The sequence below is a fragment of the Narcine bancroftii genome, chromosome 1, assembly GCF_036971445.1.
Source record: "Narcine bancroftii isolate sNarBan1 chromosome 1, sNarBan1.hap1, whole genome shotgun sequence".
In the NCBI taxonomy this organism is placed as follows: Eukaryota; Metazoa; Chordata; class Chondrichthyes; order Torpediniformes; family Narcinidae; genus Narcine; species Narcine bancroftii.
In genome coordinates, this window is record NC_091469.1 from 40,534,915 (window position 1) to 40,550,378 (window position 15,464).

General features: G+C 39.9%; 1 protein-coding gene across 7 annotated transcripts in view; it reads right to left on the bottom strand.

Annotated features, from left to right (window-relative positions):
- ccdc171 (coiled-coil domain containing 171) overlaps positions 1 to 15,464 on the bottom strand; it is a 378,891-nt gene that overhangs the window by 156,476 nt on the left and 206,951 nt on the right. For all 7 annotated transcript variants that reach the window (XR_011353507.1, XM_069924483.1, XM_069924477.1 and 4 more), the window contains 2 exons: positions 6,524 to 6,669; positions 4,864 to 4,918 (listed from right to left, as the gene is read on the bottom strand). Coding sequence is in view for 6 of the 7 variants with exons in the window: in XM_069924483.1 (XP_069780584.1) it covers positions 4,864 to 4,918; positions 6,524 to 6,669 (201 nt within the window). In the remaining variant the exon portion in view is untranslated. The remainder of the gene's footprint in view (positions 1 to 4,863; positions 4,919 to 6,523; positions 6,670 to 15,464) is intronic.

Consider the following 15,464-nt stretch of genomic DNA (forward strand, 5'->3'; position numbering starts at 1 on the left):
CTCTACCTTCCAATTGGCCAGAACCTTTCCAATATCTATGTAATTTTGTGAGAATGACAACCAATGCAGTCAAAATCTTCATGGGAATATGAAAACATTGAGATTCAGGACATCGGATCCTGACGATTTATCAACTTCCAGAGCTATTTTTTTCAATTTCTAAACTAGCAGCAGCTTCCTTCAGCTCATTCACGCCAGACCTGTTGTTCTTCACTATTTCTGTGTTTTTTCTGCCTTCTGTGAAAATAGACAATTTATCTCATATTTTCTTATTCCACAATAATTTCTTCCTTCTCAGCATGCAATAGACCCATATATTTTTAGTTAATCTTCACTTTTTTCTGTAGGAGTACATACATTTTTGTTGCCATTAGATTATTCAAGTCACCTAGTTTCCCTTTCCCTCAGAATAACTGGTAGGCCATTGAGGAATGAGATGATGAGACATTTCTTCACATAGATCTACCCCAGAGATTTGTGGAGGCCCAGTTCTAGAGTTCAAAGAAATTGACAGACTTCCGAATATTTAGAAAATCAGTGAATAGGGGGTGAATGTAGGAAACAGTGATCATGATAACAGACAGAGCAGGTTTGAAGGGCCAAGTTGCCTCCAACTGCTCCACCTTCTTGTATTGATTGGTTTTCCTTGTAGAGGTAGGTCTCATTTGGTCAATGCTGAAATTTCCTCAATGCTCAGGTTTCTCATCTTTTGGGGAACATTATAACTCTTTTTCTTTCAACAAATGCTACCTTTAACTTCTCTTGTTTGCCAGGTGTCGCTTTCCCACTGGACATGTGCCTTAAAAATACGCATGTTTGTCCTTTAATGTTTGCTTATTTTCATACCTTTTAATGTAGTCAGCCAATTTACATCACATATCTTCCTTGTTTTCTTTGCTTAAATCAATCCAAAATACAATTGTTTGATATTCTCTGTAGATAAGCATCTCATCTACAAGAAAATCTGCAGATGCAAGGGACGAATGCAATAAACAAAAGTGGTAGAAAAATTCTGCAAGTCACAATATTTATAGGAAGTAAAAGGCAATCAAAGGTTTCAGGGCTCAGGCCCAAAATGTTGATTGTTTTTTTTACTTCCTATGGATGTTGTGAGGCCCTCCAACTTTCTCCAGCACTTTTTAATTACAGCTACTTTGATAGCTTGCTGATTGAAGGCAACAATAAGCAGCCGTCATCTCAGTGATGATTTAAAACTTCAACAGAATGGAGAACTTAATAGTTTTAAAATTCATTTACACAAGGATCTGCAATTATACAGCTTCTACATCACAAATAACAAATGTGGTGAGCAAACAGACATTTTAATGCAATTTAATACCACTGTTTTGGAACAATTCAAGATGCTTCATGAAATTCAGCCACCATTATGTCGACCTTCTATTGGAGCTCTTTCAAGAGCATCCTGGCTAGCTCCATCACAGTGTGGTACAGTTGTGCAGAGAAATGAATCAGAGGCCAATCCACAGGACCATGTGTGGCAGAGAGGATCAATGGAGTGTCCCTCCCACCATTGGCATGATCTACTGGGATCGCTGTCTGAAGAGGGTGCAGAAAAATCATTGAGGGCCCCTTCTACCTTGCACACAGCATCTTTCAGCTGCTCCCGTTGGGAAGGAGGTACAGGAGGATCTAAGTCAGCACCATGGGGCTGAGGAACAGCATCTTCCCACAGGAAGTGAGAATGGTGAACGATGAAAATAACCATTCGCACTAACCATCTGAAACTCTGATATTCATGAAAAAATGTTTATTTATTTGCAGAGATGAATGCTTATCCTGCATATCTATTGTTTGTCTGTATGTGCATTATGTCTGATTGCATACCTGCATGTTTTGCACTGAGGACTGGAAAACGCTGTTTCATTGAGCTGTACCTGTCCAGTCAGATGACAATAAACTTGACAAGCATTGGCAGCATCTGTACCTATCTATCATCCACTCACTCTCTATGACACATTTTTCTTCATCACCTCACCCCATTGTTTCTCCTGCTTATCCCACCCTCTACCTGCCATCTGCCAGTCAACTACCTCGGTCTGTTGTCCTTTGTCTCTCCCCAGTCCACCAATCCTCCACTTGCCTGGTCCTACCTGCCTCATCCTAACATCACAATACCAGTTCTCTCTTCCACACTCTCAGTCCTGATGAAGAGATCCGGCCTGCAAAGTCAACCATTCTTTTCCTCCCACTGATGGTGCTCAACTCACTGAGTTCCTCCAGCAGATTTAATTTATCCAAAAAAAGGTACCTGACTAAGCCCTGTTTAAATTGCAGTGACATCAGTGCTTCCAAGGCCTAGTTTAAGTGAATACCATAAAACAGGTGCTGAAGAATAGCAGAACCACATTTGCAGAGTTCTCAACATTCTCCAGTTGGATATTATGTGAGAAATTAACATATACAGTTTCAACACCCGTTAACATGATTCAACCTAGAAATCATGACGATTGAAGTCCGCATAGATTAAAAAAATTATATTTCACCTTTCTGGTACTGAATATAGTTGGAATTACATGGCTGGATTTCTAGGGCAAAACTAATTCATAGACATCAAAACAAAAACCAGGGGCATTACACAGATTCTCAAAACAAAAACTTCATTTTACCTCACAAAAAAAAACAATAATCAGCCCTGAACAGCATAATTTTGGAGATGGTAGCTAACATCATGTGGTTGAATCTAATTCACTTAGTATAATATGCAGCCAAAGTAAGAAGAAAAGGAACAGATAAGAAGTGGCTGCTGAGCTCCCTTTTTCAGAGGAAAATATTGCAATGAGTCTTACAAAATGATTTGCAAAATATAATTGAAAAGCCTCCATGTGGTTATCCCATTATTATTTTTCGCTAGTCTTGTAATATCAAGAATTGGATGCTTCAAATTACTAGATTTTTAAAATAATTTGATACAATAGAAAAGTATAACTTTTGTTATTCTTACTAAAAACCTGCAACAGTATGAGCTCTGTGCCTTATTCAGATGCGATTAGTCAGGTCTTTTGAAGTCAAAGATGTTAAATATATTGAAGCAATATAACTAGCATCTGATACTCATGCTCAAAAGTTGTATTTCTCTGACTGTCTCCTTCAGTTAAGTGAATATTTTAAGAAATTAATTTTCAACTCAATAACATTGTATCTGCTCAATAAAATGCTTCTTGTAGACAAAACCCACAGGGCACTGACCAGAGCAAATGCACCATTACTTCTGCTCCCTGCAACTACATAGAGTGACACCAGCTGACTTAGCAGTGTCCATTTTAATGTATTTCGAATTCAAATAAATGAAAAAGTACTCAAAAATCAGCAAAAATCCTCAAATTCCACAAATCTAGAGATCTGTACTCCACTATTAATGGGGACTGTATTCTGGATCTAAGTGAACTGAAGGGAGAGAGAGCATTTGAAAAAAAAAATGAAATCTCTTCCAACAGCACAGTTACAGTTCCTTTTTTTTTACTAGTTATCATTCATTTCATTGAAGTTCAATCAGAAGTGGCACTGTTAATTCACCCTATATAATTTTTACATCCAGATAGTACTACAAATAAAATCTTGATGGTAGAACATTTTTGTACAATGTGCAAAATCGCCAATTAACCTTTATACATGGGCTTGTAACAAATCTAAACTTTAAACAAGTGTTGATCAATGCACCTGAACTTCCACAGAGTTTACTTCTGTACATCACTCAAACTTTCCAATGTGTTGTGGCTCATGAAAAATTCAAAATAAATTATCTCCAGTGCTGGATACTGAACATCTTTCAAATGCAATGTTCATCTTTCCTGATGTCTTTTCCTGGAATAGTCAAGCAAATCATATGAAGGCATCAAGGCAAATGCTTTAATGTGTTCAAATGACTTGGCCTTTTGTCCTGTTTAGCAGACTCTGCAACGTGAAGGGCCAAGCCAGCAATGCGACACTATGGAAATTACCTCCACATATTGTACCTGAGAATAATAATCAAATGCTTCAGTATTTGCACAATCATTAACAGTCCCAGAACTTGGGTTAACCCAAATTCCTTGGAGCACCACTTATTGCACAAATTGAAAATTTCCATTTCCAACACCATTTACTCTAATAGCTATTCTGAGGCAAATTAGTTCCAAATAATGGGAAGTTTCAAGTTATGGATTCATATCCACGAACAAAAACATTTCTATTTCAATGCCTAACAAACAATTCTGAAGAGAACTTGATTTTCGTAAGCATCAAAAAAGTAATAAGGAGATACAGTATGCTGTGTGAATCACAAATACTCTCGAAATATCTGGGTACTTTTTTGGCAAAGGGCTCTGGATTATTGTTGAAGTCGAAAAGGCTTGTTGCAAATTCTTAAATACAAATGGTTTTTTAAGAAATCTCATGAACTTTTCTGAGAAATAAGATTCATCTTATGATTTTTATGAATAACTTTTATAAAATACAGGTTGTACCGTTCTTATCTGGTGCTCTGTGGTCCAGCAACTCCCATGGTCTGGGACGTTTGAATCTTCCGCCATTAGTACAAACTCCTTCCTGACAGCGCGAGACTCACACCCTGGTTCCAATCACTGGCGGTGTAAAGGTGTTATGCTAACCATTATGCTAACCATGCCGCTCCATCATATTATTTCTTGTTTTAAACTTTGTTCTACCTTTGATATGTTTACATAGGGGTTCCCTTAGCAGTCAATTTCTGTTTTCCAGCATTTTCTGTGGTCCAGCAATGGCCAGGTCCAAACTTCGCCAGATTAGAGGTACAACCTGTAGTCTCTCCCCAAGTATCCACACTTTGTGGATTAAAGCACAATATTCACATGATTATTTCATAATTTTGGAATGTATTCACAGTACCTGTTGAAAGGTGACATTCAAACTTCTCAGGTATCTAACCAAGTTTTCTCTGTCTCTGCATGGGAAAAGAAGGTAGAAGTTTGGAGAGAGAAAAGAGTTTAACCTTGTTATTCCATCTGAATGATAAGCAGTTCATTTTACAGATATGTTAACTACTACTAAATGTAACATGCTCTAAATTTCATCTGACTTAAATTTAAACATACAGCACAGATACAGGGCCTTTTGGCTCACAAGTCCATGCCGCCCAATTACACCCAATTGTGCAAACCCCGGTCACTGGCACTGTAACAGTATTATACTAACTGCTATGAAAACTGTGCCACCCCCTATGCTAATTGTGCTTGTTCAAAGTAATATTTAAAAATGTGACAATCCAATAGCTAACAACATAGGATGGTAGAAGGCCTTTCTGGGCCATGTATCCCATGCAGCCTAATTACACCCAACTAATCTTACAACCCTTTACATTTGAGGGTAGGAAGAAACAGAAACACTTGGAAAAAATCAATGCAGGTCACAGGGAGAATATACAAACTCCTTACAGACAGTATCGGATTCTAACCCAGATCAGTAGATCTATAAACTTGGTCATTCTTACTGCTTTCACACTTAGCTTTGGGGTCTTTTCAATCCACCAACCTTGTAACTTATTAGAATTGATACAGTATAAGCTCAGTCTTCAAGAGGCAATTGAGATTTGATTTACTCCTCAGGAGACTGTTTTGCACAACAGAAAGTGGGGGCACAGTTAGTATAGTGGTTAGTGCAATGCTGTTACTGCACCAGCAATCGGGTCCAAGGTTCGATTCCCGCAATGTCTGTAAGGAGTTTGTACGTACTCCCCATGTTTGCATGGTGATTTCCCCAGGGGTTCCAGTTTCCTCCTACTGGAGAAGAAAAAGTACGGGGGTCAATTGGGAGTAATTGGGCAGCACAGCCTTGTGGGCTGAAATGGCCTGTTACTGTGCTGTATGTCTAAATTTAAATTAAATAATTTAAAATGTCTATCAACAACATTATTCAGGGATGCAATGTTTCAGCTATGAGGTCAGATGTTTGGGCTGGGTTTGCTTTCCTTGGAGTAGAGAATGTTGGTGGGGAAAGGTACTCTCATCACATTTAAGAAGTGTTTTGAGGAAAACTGTAAGTACTATAGCATAGAAGGCTACACGTTGGATGCTGGAAAATGAAGCTGGTATAGTTAGGCACTTGGTTTAACAGACAGTGGAGGCCAGCATTATTGCTGGTGTAAGTGGGATTAGGTGATGGAAGGGATTGTGGGTGAGTTTACGATATCTGATTGTGAGTTTAGATCCATCTTATTAATGCTCAGAGAAGGGAATGAAAATTAACCTCAGTGATTTTATTAGCACGTGACCAGACATTATTACTGATGATGATATATCAATGCCACCACTATCACCAAATAATCACGTTTCATCTTAACAAATAAATTCATTTTTAAAGTTCGTTTTTTGAAGCTTTCACTCTCAGAAATCCCATGAGATGTGTGAATCATTGACCTAATGTTTCCTCAAAGGTATACTCTGCCATTTTTTATGAACCTTTCCCCAATTATTTTCTTATAAAACTCCTTCCAAGTGCCTGAATTGATCTGAGCTTGTTTTAAGTCTGGCCTCTAAAGCCCCATGCTCACTTTGCTGCCTTGCACAAGGCATTTTCTGCATCATGGATACTCTCCTCAAGTTGGCGCTTGTCTTGCTCCAGCTGTGCTAGGTTTTTGTTCAGCTGACGCAAAGATTGATCTTTTCTTTTCAGCTCCATCTTTGCTTCGGAGAGACTCTGAAACAGGCAGAATAATCTTGTTTGTATGATCTTAGAAATATGCTACCGGCAAAAGTATCACAGCTAATTTTAACTTAACTAGACCAGAAATTTACAACTGTGTTTGTCAACAATTATAGCCAGACATCTGTCTAATAGCAATTGGTAACAAAGCAGAATCATAGGCGTACAAGCTAGGGGAGGGGCCGCCCAATCACTACCCCCCTCCCCCAAATTCAGGCAAAGCCAGGGATATGGAGATCTCAATAATTCAGGTCTCTATCTCCCCAGCTTTGCCTGATCTCACCTTCCCTTTATAATCACAGCCTCAGCCTTACTTTATTAGTTGGAGGCATCCTGTTCCACGGTCCATTGCCTTTCCAGGATTTATTCTTTGGTACATGCGCAAGTGTCAGCTAGCACATGCGCGATGGATTTGAGTACCGGGGCAGGGAGGCACATGAGCAGTGGGCCAACACCAGGTGGAGTTCAGCCACCTAGGCTCCATGGTGGGGTGCCTGGCTCCGTGCTTCGCCGACCAGCATGAGTGAGAGCCTCAGCGATGGCTGCCCCACTTGGCCACTGGCTCAGCCTGTTCAGTACCCCCCCCCCTTCACATTCAGCAGCCCTATTCACTCTGCCCATTCAGCACCTCCACCCCAATTCAGCTGTTCAGCACCTCCTCTTCCTGCTTAGTCTGTTCAGCACTCTCACCCCTGTTCTGCAACTCCCACCCCTGCTTAGCCCATTTAGCACCTCCACTCACTTGTTCGGCCATTCGGCACCTCCCCCCCCTCCTGCTCAGCCCATTCAGCATGCATCCCCCCCATGCCCCACTCAGCATGCCGCCAGCCGGTTAACAGAGAAGACAGCGACCTGTGTCCAGGCCCAGAGGTGAGATGCAAGGCTGCCCGGGCCCTGTGCAAAATTTTGGGCAAATTAACCCCTCTGCTCCCCTTAACCAGAGTCCTCATACACCTATGAGCAGAATTAATGGCTGAAAAGCCATTAAATGGCATGGTTTTAAGGCTGTGCAAGAACAGAAGATTTTTGCTGCTTGTGCAATCAGGAAGCTAACACTAAATCTTTAGATTTGGCTACAACTGCAGCATTGCCACCATTTCTGATTACCACACTTAAGAGGTGCAGAAAAGACTCATCAGGATGGTTCAAGGGTGAGCAATTCAGCTACTCGTTATAGGTGGTTGCACTTAAAACAAAAAAGACCAGGGTAAAATTTTATGGAGGTGTCAATGTGCGTAGCAGGATATTTAACTTCAATCAAACGTCAAATCAGACTTGCTTAAAAACCCGTGTACACAGATATAAAACAATAATAAAAGCAACAGGAAGTATAGCGGAAAATATTTTCTTATGCAAAGAAGATTAAAGAGTGAGAAAACAGAGTTAATTAGGATAAGAGAACTATATAGTCACAAAGGGCTACAGGGAAAGGGTGGAGGACTGGGGTTGAAAGGGTTGCTTTATGAAAAGCTGGTACTGTATTGACTCAGTAGGTTCAAAGGCCTTGTTCTCTGCTGGAATAATTCTATATTATGAAGGGACAATCAAAAATGCCATAAAATCAATGTTTTAATTTCAAACATGAGAAACATTCTTCTATTAAATAGATACTGGTAAATAAATGGTTAAAAATAAGTAATCTGACAATATAATTAACATCAAACAATACAGCACAGACCTTTCAGCCCACAATGTCTGAGTCAGCCGTAATGCCAATTTCAACCAATCCCATTCTACTTGCACAGTGAATACCCCTTCATTCCCTTCCTGTTCATGTAGCTGTCCAAATCTCTCTCAAATATCAGTATCACAGCTGCAGTCAACATCTCTTATAGCAGCCCATTCCAGGCTCCTTTCTGTGTAAAAATAAATGGCAGCAAATCTCTTTTAAAATTTCTTCCTTTTACCTTAAATGTATGCCCTTTATTTCTTGACTTTCTACCCTGGGAAAAAGACTATCTGATCTATCTACTTCTCTCATACTTTTATATATTTCTATCATGTCTCCCCTCAGCCTCTGTCCTCTAGAGAAAATAATTCAAGTTTATCCAATCTTTCCCCGTAGCTCTGAGCCAGGCAACACCCCGGTGAACCTCTTCTGTGCTCTCTCCAAAGCTTCCACATCCGAGAGTGCAGCAACCAGAACACAACATGATACTCCAAATGTGACCTTCTATGCAGCTCCCCCAAATACCCCAAACAATAAAAACAAGATGCTGTATATCTTCGCTACTTACATACGTAATTCTTTAATATTAGCTCAGTGGCATACTTTGGAGTAGGCATTCAGAGATTATATTCTGACCACGAAAAAATGTATTATTTAAATTTGATCTATTGATTTAACTTAAACATCAGAAGTTAAGAAACTATTTGGATCACTGGAAACATAATTGGCACATTTATAGACTTTTATATAAAGCAATTTATAGAAAACAGCCAGATTAATGCCATGCAGAAAACAAGTGTAAAAATAAACTAACATAATTAACTTTATATCTTGGTGGGAAAGCAACTGGTCTATTAGCCCAATGGTTCAATTAATGGGACTTTAACATTTGCTGTAATGTCTACACAGCCCAGATTCGTCAGTAAAGATCATGAAACTTGGGTACAGCAATGTAGTGCAAACAGGAGTTACAAATGTATTGTAATGACTCTGCTGCCACTTCAGGGATGAATATAAGGGACAACAAAATTGGATTCAACAACTTCTACCTGAAATAACTAACCAAATTTTGGTATGGATTGCAGAGACAGACAGGATGTGCGTATGTATCCCAGCATTCAATTCCACCATCAAAATACAATAAAACCCTTGGTATCCAGCACTTACGGGGATTGGTAGATGCTGGAATTGCAAATTTTCCAGTTGCTTGAGACTCACTCTTATAATGCCTAACTAATTCATTAGCATTAAGAATAAACAGTTTGAAAGACAAAAGACAGTGTAAAATGTTAAGTAATTTTTTTTTTAAATCAGTATTGTAGCCCATAATTAGGTAAAGTTCATTTTAATCAGGTGATTCCCGTAATTTTACAAAATTTAAATTTAAATTCAAATCCCGGTTACTGTCACTGTAAAAGCGCTGTGTTAAAGGCTACACTAACCATGCCGCTAGCATAATTAACCCCCCCCACCTCACCAAAGTTTATCAATAAAGCCTTACTACAGGTAAAATACTTAATAATATAATAAAGATAAAGAGTGACTAGAGAGTGATAGGGAGACACTTTGAGAGAGCTACCCCAGTCAGCAGAAGCAGCCAGCTCTTCATTCTGAATGCCATTTTATTCAAGCACAACTTTATTCAAACTTTAGTCAAACAACTGCTGTGGGTGGAGCATGACCGGGGCACTCAAGTTGTCTGAATGTTTGTTCCTATATTCACCAAAGCTTTGTACATTGCTTTAAAGAACATTTACTTATACAATTTTAAACTTTTATTTAAATTTTTATTTATCCTTATTTATTTTACATTTTTATTTATTTATTCATTTCCTTGATTTTTTTTTCTTGCCAGTTGCTTGAATTCTGTATAATGAGGATTTTTACTGAGGTTTCAATACCATTCAACTCCAAGCCCAGAACAATTACTACTTGGCAGGTAAGTAAAAGAGTGCTAAGATGCAATGTGCCTCTCCATTGTGCATCAATTTATAAGTTAGTAATTTTTTATTTAGAGATTCAACAAGCCCTTCAGACCCACAAATCCGTGTGCCCAAATACACCAATTAACCTACAAACCCTGAAAGTTTTTGGAGGTGCAGAGAGAGATAACTGAACGAATCTAAATTTAATCCTCAAAGTTGAAAAAGTGATTTGATGTTATGTGCATGAATTATTATTCCAGACCATCAGATTACTATGGAAGTAATTTAAACTCAATGTTAAATGATAGTTCCATACTTGCAACCAGTCAAACTGTTTTGAAGTTGCAGAATTTTCATTATGGCTTCCAAACAACTTACACAAATGAGGAGCATCATTAGGGTCCTTGATGAAAATACAACAAAAACATAAACCAGCTACAATATTCCTCCTTACAGACTATGTGGTTAAAGTAGTTACCATTAATTTAATTGTATTAGATTCCCTATTGCATTATTGATAAAGATAGTTCAGAATACAGCTCATGGAAAATATTTTGAAAGAAAATGAGATTGACTCGAAATCAGTCAAACTTACAAAACCTAAAGCCCTAAACCTAAATCTGCCTTCACAATGACCTTACTATCTGTATTAAAACTTAGAACCATTGAACATTTCAGCAGAAACAGCCCTTCAAGTCTGTGTGAAGCTATTTTTCTGCCAAGTCCCACTGACCTGCATCCAGTCCATAGCCCTTGATACCTTCCATACCAGTCCAAATTTTTCTTAAATGTTAAAATTGAGCCTGGACTCACCACTTCAGCAGGCAGCTCATTCCACATTCCTACCACTCTCTGTGAAGAAGTTCCCCCAAATGTTCCCCTTAAACTTTTACCCTTTCACCCTTAACCCATGTCGTCTCATTTGTATCTCACCTACCCTCAGTGGAAAAAAACTACCTACATTTACTCTGTCTGTACTCTTCATAATTTTAAATACCTCTATCAAATCTCCCTTCATTCTTCTACACTCCAGGGAATAAAGTCCTAATCTGTTTAACTTTTCCCTGTAACTCAGTTCCTGAAGTCTGAGCAACATCCAAGTAAATGTTTTCTGCACCCTTTCAATCTTATTGATATATTTTCCATTCTTTTAAGTCACATCAGTTTTGGAAGTGCTAAGATAGACCATATGAACAAATCTATTATACAGCAGCATCAACGAATTCAACACCAATGAAAGAGTGACCATCATATTGCGACTGATTCCAATTTGATAGAATAATAAACTGTGGAATTAAAATCAGATCCTGACTGGATTCAGCAAATATTCCACTTAATTGCCTTATGCTTGAGCTTGTAAAATGATAAAACCACAACTGTGCCTTTTGTCTACTTCTCAGCAGAAGTCACCAAAGTTTTACTGAGATTGATTCCAAATCAGTCAAACTTGCAAAGCCTAAAGTCCAGCATCTGACCTTACAAACTGTATGAAAATTTAGAACCAGAGAACATTTTAGCACACAAACAGGCCCTTCTAAGTTCTGAGTTAGAGGGAGAAGATGCATAGACTATCTTTTTTTCCCTCGAGCATAGAAGGGATGACCTTATAGAGGTTTACAAGATCATGAAAGATAACCAGGGTAAATTATTCTTGAACAGGAAGGCATAGGTTTAAAGTAAGAGGCGAGAGATTCAAGATGGTTCTCAAGTGCAATTATTTCAGTCAGAAGCTTGTAGATTTCTGTAATGAACTTCGAGAGGAATCTATAAAAGCAGCCATGATTTCAACATTTTAAAGGCATTTCTGGATGTATCAATCAAATGCAGGCAAATGGAACGAGTCCAGCATTCCAACATGGTCAGCAATCATAAGTTGGGCAGAAGGGTCTATTGTATACCGTGTGGCTCGAGCACATCGACGCTATTGGAGAAACAAGTGATCTTTCCTTCCACAAATCCTGCCTGACCTGCTGTGTCCCTCCAGCAGTTTGCTTTTTATATAATTATTGTTCATTGTCACAAGTTCATTTTTTGCTTTATTAATCCAAGGAACCATTTAATTCTGAGATAACACAGAACTACCAAGGAGCATGGTTGCAATGAGAGCAGAGAAGAAGATCAGGCAAGAATAATGGCATGAATATTTCAAATTTAAAAGGAGGGAAAATTGGACAGGTTCTTTTCTGCCTCTGTTGGTCCCAGTCGGATCTTGCTTTGATGCCTATCTTGGCTAAAGTTAACACCCAAGCAATAAAGACAAAGACTCCCCCTCGAGTTCAATTTATTTGTATTTAATAGCCTAGCAGTCAACAAGCTCTGTGAGCTTTCATTGTGAAGTAACACTTTATATCATCTGTAATTCTGTTAAAAATCCTGTTAAATAATTATCAGGACAGAAATCTATTCAACAAAATAGAAAATCTGATGGTAATCCAGAAAAAAATGCAATAATTATAAGTGAAATAAACTTCAAGTTATTATGCTGTAAATTCAAAACAAAATTGTTCAAATGTTGAAATAAATGAGGGGCAGAGATGTTAACTTGCTGCTCTCTTATGCAGTACTGGTTTAATTTGACCAAATTCTTGGTCCATGACTAAATGTATTTTCCATTCAATTGCTCGTTCCCCACAGCTGGGAAATTGAAACAAAAATTTAGAAAACATAGGGAATTAAAAAATATAATGCTCATTTGAAGTAAAAATATAAATATTGTACCACAATTACAATAAATAATCAAGATGTTGCTAAAGCCCAAAAATGCAAGGTAAAATTGAAGTTGAGCATAACCATTTTGATTGATCCAGAATTTGTTGGTCAGGATTTCATAGTGGAATGAGAAAAGAATAATTTTGTCCATCCATCATACTGTTGCCCACAAATTTTAGCAAACCCAAGTATAATGACGTATACCTGTACAATTTGATTTGGATGAATTTATGGATTTTTAAAAATTGTTTCTCGCTGGGAACTGCAAGACTGGGACTTGGAACGAAAAGAGAAGTTTTTAATAAGCACAGGGAAAGGTAGGTGCTGGTTTAAATTTCTCCATTGGCTAATTAGCTGTAGCCAATAAAGGGATAGGGAGCTTAAGTGGAGCGACCATTGTGGGAGTAGCCAGTGTAAGAGTGGGATTTTGAGGTTTTAGTGAGCAGAGGTGGTGGAACAGGAGTTGAGGTCAGGCAAGGACCACCCTTTTGAAGAACAAAAGAATTAGCAAGGAGGTACACGCAAGGACAGGATTCTTTCTATCTCTTTTTGAAAACTGGATAGAGAGAAAGAATCGCAGCCAAGGCAGGGACATGCTTCTCTTACAGAATGTGAATAGTCAGGAAAGCCAAAAGAATCCCTGACCACTTCATCTGTGAGAGGTGCTTAAAACTACAGCTCCTTACAAACCGTATTAGGGAATTGGAGCTAGAGCTGAATGAAATCTGGATTGTTCAGGAGGCTGAGGGTGTGACTGACAGGAGTTACAGGGATACAATCACACCGAAGAGGCATGAGGAAGGCAGTCGGGTGACAAACAGAAGAGGAAAAGGGAACAACTAGGCATTGCAATGGTCATTCCCCTCAATTACACATATACTGTTTTGGAGATAAGCCATGACACTCAGGTCTCTGAGACAGTGTCAAACCCTGTGGCTAAGAAAGGGAGGGAGGAGAAGTGAACTGTTGTGATAGGGATTGAATAGTGAGGTGCCAGGGTCCATGATATCTCAAATCAAGTTCACTGCATTCTTAAGAGGGAGAGTCAGCAACCAGATGTCGTGAACAATGTAAGGACCAATGGCATTGGTGGGAAGGGCAATGGGGTCCTGCAAAGAGAGTTCAGGGAGTTGGGTGCGAAGTTGAAGGTCAGGACCTCCAGGGTTGTGATATCAGGTTCACTACCTGTGCATAGTAAGGTTAGAAATGGGAAGATAATGCAGCTTAACGTGGCTAAAGAGATGGTGCAGGAGGGAAGGCTTCTGACTTCTGAATCATTGGACTCTCTTCCGGGGAAGTTGGGACCAGTACTGAGGTAACACTTTGCCTCTGAACTGGAAGGGACTAATATCTTTACAGGAAGGTTTGCTAGTGCTGCTTCGAGGGGGTGAGGGTTAAACAGATTTAAAAGGGAAGGTGAACCAGAATGGCAGAGCTGATAGTGGAGTAGAGGAGCAACCATATGTTAAGACTGCATATAAAGACCGAATTCAAAGGAATGTGTGTGATAGAAATAATGTTCTTAGATGCATGTATTTCAATGTAAGGAATATTCCAGGAAAGGCAGACAAGATTAAAGCACTGATTGGAATTATGACATTGTGGTCATAGGTGAAACCTGGTTGCAGAATGGGCAGAACTGGCACTTCAATGTTCCAGGCATCTGTAGTTTGATGCGATAGAGCACACATGTCAAACTCTGGCCCGCGGGCCAATATAATTATATTTGGCCCGCAAGATCATTTCAAAAATGTATTAGAGGTGGCCCGCTGGCTGCCGCGCCAGTATAGCGCATGCACAGTAATACAACAAATCCCAGAATGCATTGGCGTCAGCCCGCTAATCGCCCCCACCTCCTCTGTTTACGTTGCATGGTCTCACCGTAGACTCTGGTTTTGGGGCCTGGCCGGTGTCAGGGAAAGCCAAGGCCGCTTCCCAGCGCCCAGAACCGGAGGCCTCGGGCCTGACCTCGCCAGGACCGTTGCCAACTCCCCCTCCCTGCCGCAGGCCGACCCGCGACTCACGGTGACGGGGCCACTGATCCGCTGAGATGCCCCCGCACTGTCGTGTCCCCCCCGCCCGCCCCCCCCACCGCAGCGCGGCCTGGCCAGTGTCAGGGGAACCCAAGGCCGCTTCCCAGCGCCCGGAACTGGAGGCCTCGAGCCTGACCTCGCCAGGACCGTTGCCCACTCCCCCTCCCTGCTGCATGCCGACCCGCGACTCACGGTGACGGGGCCGCTGATCCGCCGACATGCCGCCCTGCAGCGAGAGCTGATGCCCCCGCACTGTCATTGTCCAACCCGATCGCCCGCAAACCCCGCCCTCCCGCACACAGGCCTGAGTAAGTATTATGAACTTTAATCTCAGGATAAAACGATCTTCCAATAGTTTCATGTCACAGTGATAAATATATTCCTGGTTAAAAATTCCTGGTTGTAAATGATACAAGCTCATTAGGCATAAAACTTGAAAAGTGTGTAAATCAA